Source organism: Monodelphis domestica, chromosome 2 (genome assembly GCF_027887165.1).
Source record: "Monodelphis domestica isolate mMonDom1 chromosome 2, mMonDom1.pri, whole genome shotgun sequence".
NCBI classification, from domain to species: domain Eukaryota; kingdom Metazoa; phylum Chordata; class Mammalia; order Didelphimorphia; family Didelphidae; genus Monodelphis; species Monodelphis domestica.
Genome location: NC_077228.1, coordinates 513,121,381 through 513,129,883, shown reverse-complemented (window position 1 = coordinate 513,129,883; position 8,503 = coordinate 513,121,381). Strand labels below are relative to the sequence as shown.

Sequence of the window (8,503 nt, the reverse complement as noted above, 5' to 3'; positions counted from 1 at the left end):
GTCTAAAAATAATTGAAATGGAAATTTTTTTTAAACCCTCACCTTCCATCTTGGAATCAATACTGTGTATTGGTTCCAAGGCAGAAGAGTGGTAAGGGCTAGGCAATGGGGGTCAAGTGACTTGCCCAGGGTCACACAGCTGGGTGAAATGGAAATTCTACTTGATTTTATTTTCTTAAATTATAATTTTAATGGATTTTAAATATTTAATACAAAGTTATTGGTATTTTAATTTTGAGAATTATTTTTTATTTTATCTGAGGTTTCCCAAAAAGGGCACTATAATAATGTATAACCAGTATCAACATTCCATTCTCTGCTTTATTTGAACTGCCAACACAACACAATGGATATAAAAATATCCATTTAAACTATAGTTTGAGACGGAACAAAATTTATCTTTCATGTTCTCTATTTCATGAAAATTATCAAAATCATTATCAAGGCGGCCTTCAATGAAAGGCTTTTTTTGCAGGGCTAACCAAGAATTCCAATCTACAAACATGCTTTTATTTTTATTTTTAATTTATTATTAATTTGTTTTATGGGGTTTGAGGTGTTCAGGAAGGATGGGCACCTCTGGTGTGGGGCGCCTTTGGTGACCACTTTTCACTCAACTAGGAAGCTAAATCAGATGTAGTGGCCACACACCAATAAAACCCTCTTGGCAGAAACCAGGTTGAGGATAACCAACAGGCTTCAAACCCATTGGTGAGTTAGGGGGATGACTACCCAAGCACGTGAAGATTTCCCCTTATGGGAATGGGTGGATGGCAGCCGTGAAGGTGGCGGATGCTGGCACAGAGGAGCCTAGAGCTTGCTTGGCCAGTAATAGAAGACAACAAAGACATCCACTACATCCCAGGCCATCCATTGCCAGTTGGCTTGACTTTTGTCCTGCCACTGGACTTGGATGCCTGGAAGAGAGAGTGAGACTAATGGCTTTGTGTAACTGCCTCCCTTAAACCTAATTCCTCAGCAAGTCAAGACATCTCCCCATGACATTACTGGTCCTCTTTGAAAACGAAGGACAAAACCCAACAATGTTTTTATTTACTCTTTTTTCTTTTGACACATACTCTTGCAAAATGGGTGACATGTTCAGTTTTCCTTGGAATATGGATTCTTGGGGAATGATACAGCAGGTTGTTTGCAGTTTTCTGACTTCCAAGCATCCTCGATCAAATGATGTTTGGAACACTTTCTGAAAACGAAGCACCCTCTGAAAAGGAGGGAACAGGGGTAGCCTGGGAGTGAGGAAAGCCTTCCCTGTGTAAACCCTTTCCTAGAATATCTGATTGTGAATAACCAGGAAGGGGGGGGGGGAGTCACTCTAACTGTCAGGGGTTACTGTTGCTGTGATAAGAGGAAACTCAGGTGGTCCATAGGGCTGTGATAAAAATCTAAATGTAAACAGTGGCTACATCTCAGTACTTTGCATCACATACTTCTTATGAAAAGGATTCTGAATAATAACAATGTTGCTAACCTTTTCCTAGTGGTAGCAGACATGAAACTGGCTAGGAAGGGGGCTTCTGATGATGGAGGGCAAAAAAAGAAGGATTCAGGACCTGAATATGAGATGATGCCTAACACAGAGAAGAATCTTCACTGATTAGATAAGAAATAAGTGAATCTTCTCTGCCCAGTACTCCAAATCTTCTTTGACAAATCAGTAGGTTTCACATGGGGCCATGAATTATGGAATATTTTTAATCAAATTGTTTTTTATTTTTAATTTAATTTAAATCAAACTGTTTATATCAACAACCCCAACCCCTAGTCTCCAATCCCTCCTTGGGGAGGACCTGAAGAGAGTCACTGATAAACTGGAGGATCTTTTATGAAGATCAGTTGAAGGAATTCAGGATGCTCAGCCTAGAGAAGAGAAAACTCATAAGAGTTAGTTTCCAGATTTTTGAATGGCTGTCATATGGAGAAAGGGGAATTAGCCTGGGGTCCCCAAGGGGGTAGAAATGGCAGAGAAACAGTTAAAGACTTGATGTCAGGAGAAATTCCTGACCATTTAAAGCTGTCCAAAAGTGGTATATGGGCTCCTTATAAGGCAGTTGGACTTCCTAGCTATGTGACTGGGCAAGTCACTTAACCCCCATTGCCTAGCCCTTCCTGCTCTTCTGCCTTGGAACCAGCACACAGTATTGACTCTAAGATGGAAGATAAGGATTTAACAAGGAAAAAAAAAAAGCAGTTGGGTTCCTCCTCTTTGGAGGTATTCATACAGATGGTGGACAATCACTTAACAAATATATGGAATAAATAGGGGCCTGGCATCAGAAGGATCCAAGTTCAAATCCAGCCTCAGACACTTACTAGTTGGTTAAGTCACAAATGAAGCCTTAGTTTCTTCATCTATAAAACGGAAATAATTTTCCCCAGGGTTGTTAGTATCCAACAATGTTCGTAAAGTGCTTTGCAAACTTTAAATTGCTCCCTATTATGATTTTTATGTCATAGTGAGGATTACTATTGTGTACAAACTGGAAGGAAAGGTCATTCAAATCTCCACTCTGTCCCTTACTACCTCTGTGATCTTGAACAAGTCACTCAGCTTCAGATTCCTCATCTCTTCAACGAAAGGGTTCCTCTAGAAGCCCCCCCTTCCAGTTTTAGTTTTGATCTTAGAGAGTCTCAACCCAAAAGCCGTTTCTGCCTGTGAGGTGGCATTGCCAGTGATCACAGAAGCAGACATACAATACTCTGCCCTGTGATGAGAACACTTGGGCAGGTGCCCACAGCAGGTAATTTCTAATGTTTACAGGATAGCAATTACAGGAAGACATGATGACATATTGAGACATTTCAGTTGTGCCTGACTCTTCCTGGTCCCTTTGGGGTTTTCTTGGGAAAAGACGGTAGACTTGATTGTCATTTCCTTTTCCAGCTCACTTGACAGATGAGGAAACTGAGGCAAACAGGATGAAGTGATTTGCCCGGGATCACCCAGCTAGTAAGTGCTTGAGGCCAGATTTGAACCTAGGTCTTCTCCACTGCACACACCCAGCTGCCTCAGAAAACCACAAATGAACAATATCTATGCCAGTGTGTTTTTATTTCTTTTTGTTGATCATCTCCCAGTTATATATATATATATATATTTTAAACCCTTACCTTCCATCTTGGAATCAAGACAGAAGAGTGGTATGGGCTAGGCAATGGGGGTCAAGTGACTTGCCCAGGGTCACACAGCTGGGAAGTGTCTGAGGCCAGATTTGAACCTAGGACCCCCTGACTCTAGGCCTGGCTCTCAATCCACTGAGCTACCCAGCTGCTACCCAGCTCCTCCCCCTCCCCCCCAGTTACATTTTAATCCAGTTCAGCTGCACAAGAGAGAAGCCAGCAAGTTTGACATCTCTGGTGTAATGAAGGGGGTACACACAATGTGGCATGATTTGGAAATGGGAAGGGGAAGTGACATGGAACTCTGGTTCCTCCAAGATAAGGTGAAAGCTTACGTATTAGCATTTAGGCCCCCAGAGGCAGAGCCTGTATTCTGGTGGGAGGACATAGTACAGAGATGTTTGTATAGTAGTTATTAGAGAGCTGGCCTGAGCATCAGGAAGACTTGAATTGGAATTCCGCCTCAGATCCTTCAGAGCTGTGTGGCCCTGGGCAACTTACTAACTTCTCTGTGACTCAGTTTCTCTTATCTGTAAAATGGAAATAATAATAGCAGCAACCTCACGAGGTTCTCTGAGAATCGAATAAGACTCTAGGTGTGAAGTGCTGCAAATGTGAAGCGCAATAAAAATGCCAGCTATCCTTAAAGCCTTTAAGCTCGGCATCTATGGAGTGCTCTTGGCTAAACAGTTAAATAACTGTCGTTCCTCAGGGAGTGGACAAGTGAGTCTCAGAGAGGACAGAACTGGAAGGGACCGTAAAAAGATTCTAATCGCAACCCCCTCCTCTCCTCTCTTCGCCGAGCCCCCAGCCCATTTTCACCGAGGAGCGCGGGGCCACCAAGTCACCGAAGCAGCGGCAATGGATACCAGTCTCGCTTTACAGCGTTCCCCTCCTTAGGGTTCTGTCTGAGGGTGATCTTACCACAGTGGCCCCTCCGGAAGAGGGTTTGCATGACAATAACAAAGAAATAACGCCAGCTGTAACCTTCCACTTCAGGCCAGGCTTCTGTTTGTCCCCAAGCGTCGGGAGCCCTTTAACCTATTCTCCGAGAGTCGGCGTTAACTGAGGAGGGAGCCTGCTTGGGAAAGGAGAATGGAGTCCCTCCGATCCACTCTGCAGAAGGGAGAATAGCGTTTGGAGTTGGCATAAACGACTTCATTTTATCGCTGAGGAAACTGAAGCTCGCCGACACGAACTGCCTCCGTCGGCGTCACACAGGTAGTTAGTGGCAGGAGTGGAATTCCGAGCCAAGTCCTTCTGCTCGGGACCGCGTGCGCCAGGCGGTACCGTTAGGGGAGACGGCGTCAAGGTCGCTGGCTGGGTCAGAGGCATGGCCGGCCGGGGCAGGGCGTAGGCAGGCTGCCTGGGGGCGGGCGGCTCAGCCCAGCAAGTTCCAAACCCTCCCGGCGAGCTCGCAGGGATTCGGCTCGTGGCAGGGACCGTGCGCGGCGCGCTCCAGCAGTGGCTCCCAGCTGCGCGCTGGCGTCTTAGTCGGGGCTGCCCGGGTCAGGCCCGCCCTCGGCTGGTCTGGGCGGGCTCCCAGGGCTGGAGCAGGGACGGGCAGGGGCGGGCCGGGGCGGGGACTGCTGCTTGCCTAGAGCCCGGCGTTCTCTGGCCCCCGTGGTAGCCTGCCTGTCCCGGGGAGCCAGTCTGGAGAGCATGGAGGTGGTTCCCCAGGACGCGCCGCCGGCGCCCTCGGAGCCTCGGGGGCTGCGCTGGCTGCTGGCGCTCGACTTCCGAAAAGAACTGCGGGGGCTGCTGCGGCTGGCCGGCCCGGTGGTAAGCGCCCCTCCGCCGTGTCCTCCTCCTCCTCCTCCTCTTCCTCCTCCTTCCTTCCCTCCCGGTCCCCGCCTGGCGCTCGGAGGCGTCCACAGTGTCCACTTGGGCTCGGCCAGGTGGGGCGGCATGGTACGGGGACCTGACAGTCCCGGGCTACTTTCGGAGCCAGGAGGGCAGGCTCCCGCGGGGAGACGGAGAGCCAACTTCTGGCTGCAGCGAAGCCAAGCAGCGCCGGCTTTCCCCGCTCCAGCGTGACATGACTTGTCCAGATTTTCTCCAACTTTTGTCCCGGGGCCCAGTTTGGTCTACAGTTTTCGCAGCACGTGTAGAGTTAGCCCTACTCTGCTCTCAGGACCTATTTTCTCAGGGAAATCCCTCGGGGAGTTTTAAGGAGGGAGACCCGGCGGGGATAGGAATTGCAAGCGGACCCGGCCAAATCCGATGAGGATCCTTCAGAGAAAACCGGAAGGAGGAATCTTAGAGGCTAAAGGATCCAAACCCCCATCCTTGCTGAGACCCAGGCTAAGGCACCGACTTGCCCAAGGTCATACAGGTAACAAGTAGGATTGGAACCCAGGTTAGAGTGATAGAGGATGGAAAGCTGACAGGCTCTAAAGCCAACAGGGTGCCAGTCCTGCCCCAGAGGCTGTCTGCCTTAATCTCCTCAGGTTTTAGTTCTTTTGTGTACGTGGAGCAGGGTTAGACAGGTGGCCTCTAAGAATGGTTCCTGTTCTAGAACTAGGATCCTCTAAGTTACAACCTTCCCTCCCCTTCCTCCTTCCAGTTTCCTCATCTATAAAACGAGAGGGCTAGAGTAGACAGCTTTCGTGGTCTCCTTCATATCTATTTAAAAAATTGGTGACTTTTGCCATTTGATTGCCCCAGACTGTGCTCAGGAAGGAAGGATGCTTCTGGAGAAAATCAAGGGCTTCTGGGATACTTAATCCAGCAAAGCCAAGCTGTGTGTGTTATTGCCCCAGAGTGTCTTAGTCTCTCCTTTTTTTGGCTGAGAAGGTAAGCTAGGTGGCCTTAGTTCAACCCTTGTAAAGTCAGAGATACTGATCATTGTGCCCATTCTAAAGATGGAGAGTCTGAGGACCAATGAAGCCAACTTGGCTCTAGTGTGTGTAAAGATGGAGAGTCTGAGGACCAACGGCAACCTGGCTCTTGTGTGTATGACTGTCTCCTAGAATATTTACCATTGTTCTTCCGGGCTAATCAAAGACAAAACATTACATAATGTGTCACTCAAAAGAGATACCTGGGTAAAAAAAGGGATTTCAAAGGGATTTTTCCCTTGGGACTTGCCTCTTACCACCTTCTAGGGAGGGAGAGACTATTCTGTATCCTTTCCTTAAATCAGCAACAAGAAAGAAAAAGAAAGGATACACACAACCCTAAATTTAGAGCTGAAAGAGAATTCAAAGGGGCAGTGAGTGCCTTGATGGAGAGATAGGAGGTCCTAGGTTCAAATCCAGCCTCAGACACTTCCTAGTGTCTTGCCTAGACCCTGGGTAAGTAACTTAACCCTCTTTGCTTAGTCCTTACTGCTCTTCTGCCTTGGAGCCAATACACAGTATTGTTTCTAAGACTTCAGGGAAGTCTAAAAAAAAGAGACAATTCAAAGAGGTCAAATGCTTTCATTTTACAGATAAGGAAACTGAGGCCCAGAACAAGTAGTCCCCATGAGAGATAGTCACATAGGTAGCAAGTGACCAAGTCCAGGGTCTCTCTGTCTAGAGAGCTACTCTGTTTTGCCAAGGTTCTGGCAGCCAGGAAAGAAGGTCCCACTTGCCAGGGCACTGGGCTGAAAGTGTCATTGGGAATTTTCATGCTGAATCACAAAATGTTAGGGTTGGATGGGCCTTTAGAGATGAACCAGTCCATCCCCTTCCTTTTATAGCTTAGAAGACTGAGGTCTGGAGAAGGTAACTGACTCACCCAAGGTCACCCAGAGAGTTAGCTGGATTCCAAAAGCTTTGGTGGGGGACAGGGAGGAAGTCCCTCCATTCTACACTCATAGAATGGAAAAAGAAAACTAATCCCTTCAGAATTCCCCCAAGATTTGTAGTGAAAAGAGCCCTGGCTTTAGAGTCAGAAGATTTGTGTTCAAATTCCAGTCCAAATTGGAATGTGAGCTTGGACAAGTCTCTTTGGTTACTAAGCCTCAGTTTGTCGTTTTTGTTCAGTGGTTTCAGTTATGTACAACTCTTCATGACTCCATTTGGGGTTTTCTTGGAAGAGATACTAGAATGCTTTGCCATTTCCTTCTGCAGTTCATTATACAGATGAGGAAACGAAGGGCACTGGAGTTGTCACTTGCCCAGGTAGTAAGTGAGGCTAGATTTGAACTCAAGTCTTTTAGACTTTATCCATTGAACTGTATACCTGCCCCAAGCCTCAGTTTCCTTTTCTGTAAAATGGCAGGCTCAGACTAGATGACCTCTAAGGTTTCTTCTAAAGCCTATGGATGTCATCCACCATCTCTGTCCCCCATCCCTGAAGACTCAACACTAGGCTTGGTAAATTCCATGTGAAATTCTTACCCTCACCTCCTCAGACTTGGTGGTCACAGGGTCATAGATTTAGAGCTGGAACAGACCATAAAGAGAGATCATCCAGTTAGTTCCCCATCTCCTTATTTCACCGATGAGGAAAAACAATCTCTATTTGAGAAATCAAGAAGTGACTTGCTCAGAGTCACCTAGGAAATAAATTAACAGTGGGATTTGAACTTAGATCTTGTAGCTCCCACTCCAGGGTTCAAATCCTCACACATGTATTACCTATGTGGGCCAGAGTGAGTCACTTAATTCCTCTGAGCCTTAGTTTTCTCATATGTAAAATGGCTGGGGGTAGGGGAGATATTGGACCTAATATGCTTCCTCTTGTTTTAACTCCAAGAGCCCTATTCATAGTACTTTGCTGTATTTCTATTCTTTTAGGCAGCTTTAAAAAAAAGGCTTCAGCTCTCCAGTTAAGAGCACAGCCTAGTTTGACCAGATAGGCCACTTTTCTGCATGTATTTCAGGCTAGAGCAGAGTTCACCCTTTGCCAAATGGATTAAATTATGGCATCTGTAGGACAGATTGGTCCCATCCTTCCTCTTCAGCTTTCTGATGTCCAGCCAGGCAGGACGTTCAAATGGCCGTTTACTGCTCAATTCCAAGTCACCCCCCCTTTCCCCCAAGACCTCTTCACTAAGACCTCATCCCGTGGGTGGAAGAATGCGAATGCAAGTCCAAATGGTCCTGAGGATTTCCTTGCCACAGGACGGGGAGCCCGGACTTCTGCTGAGTGCCCCAACTCCCTCTGATCTGGCTGGAGAACCATTGTCCTGACCATCCGCTATACTCAGCCAACAGTTGTTTTGTTTTGGTTTTCCCCATGAAAATTAGCCAGAACTTTCACTGTCCAGGCCCTCTGCCTTCACTTTGACACGGGTCTGAGAAATAGCCAGCAGGTAGAAAATGAGAGACCTCGGATGGAGCTGGCTTAGCTAGGGTGCTCAGGTGGTAGGCTGGGGAGAGATTGTCATAAAACCAGAGTTTTAGAGCTACAGAGGACCCTAGGGGCCTTTGGG

At 47.1% G+C, this 8,503-nt stretch overlaps 1 protein-coding gene and 1 long non-coding RNA gene across 2 annotated transcripts in view; one reads left to right on the top strand and one right to left on the bottom strand.

Annotated features, from left to right (window-relative positions):
* Nucleotides 1-531: 531 nt before the first annotated feature.
* LOC103105974 (uncharacterized) lies at nt 532-4,561 on the bottom strand. Its single transcript, XR_001627371.2, has 4 exons — nt 4,063-4,561; nt 3,474-3,668; nt 1,490-1,878; nt 532-1,222 (listed from the first exon to the last, which is right to left on the bottom strand). It is a non-coding gene; the product is annotated as an uncharacterized LOC103105974 (long non-coding RNA).
* A 182-nt stretch (nt 4,562-4,743) lies between these two features.
* LOC100020292 (multidrug and toxin extrusion protein 1) overlaps nt 4,744-8,503 on the top strand; it is a 64,456-nt gene continuing 60,696 nt past the window's right edge. The window contains 1 exon segment of the mRNA XM_007485796.2: nt 4,744-4,920. Coding sequence (XP_007485858.1) covers nt 4,801-4,920 — 120 coding nt within the window. The 5' untranslated portion in view covers nt 4,744-4,800.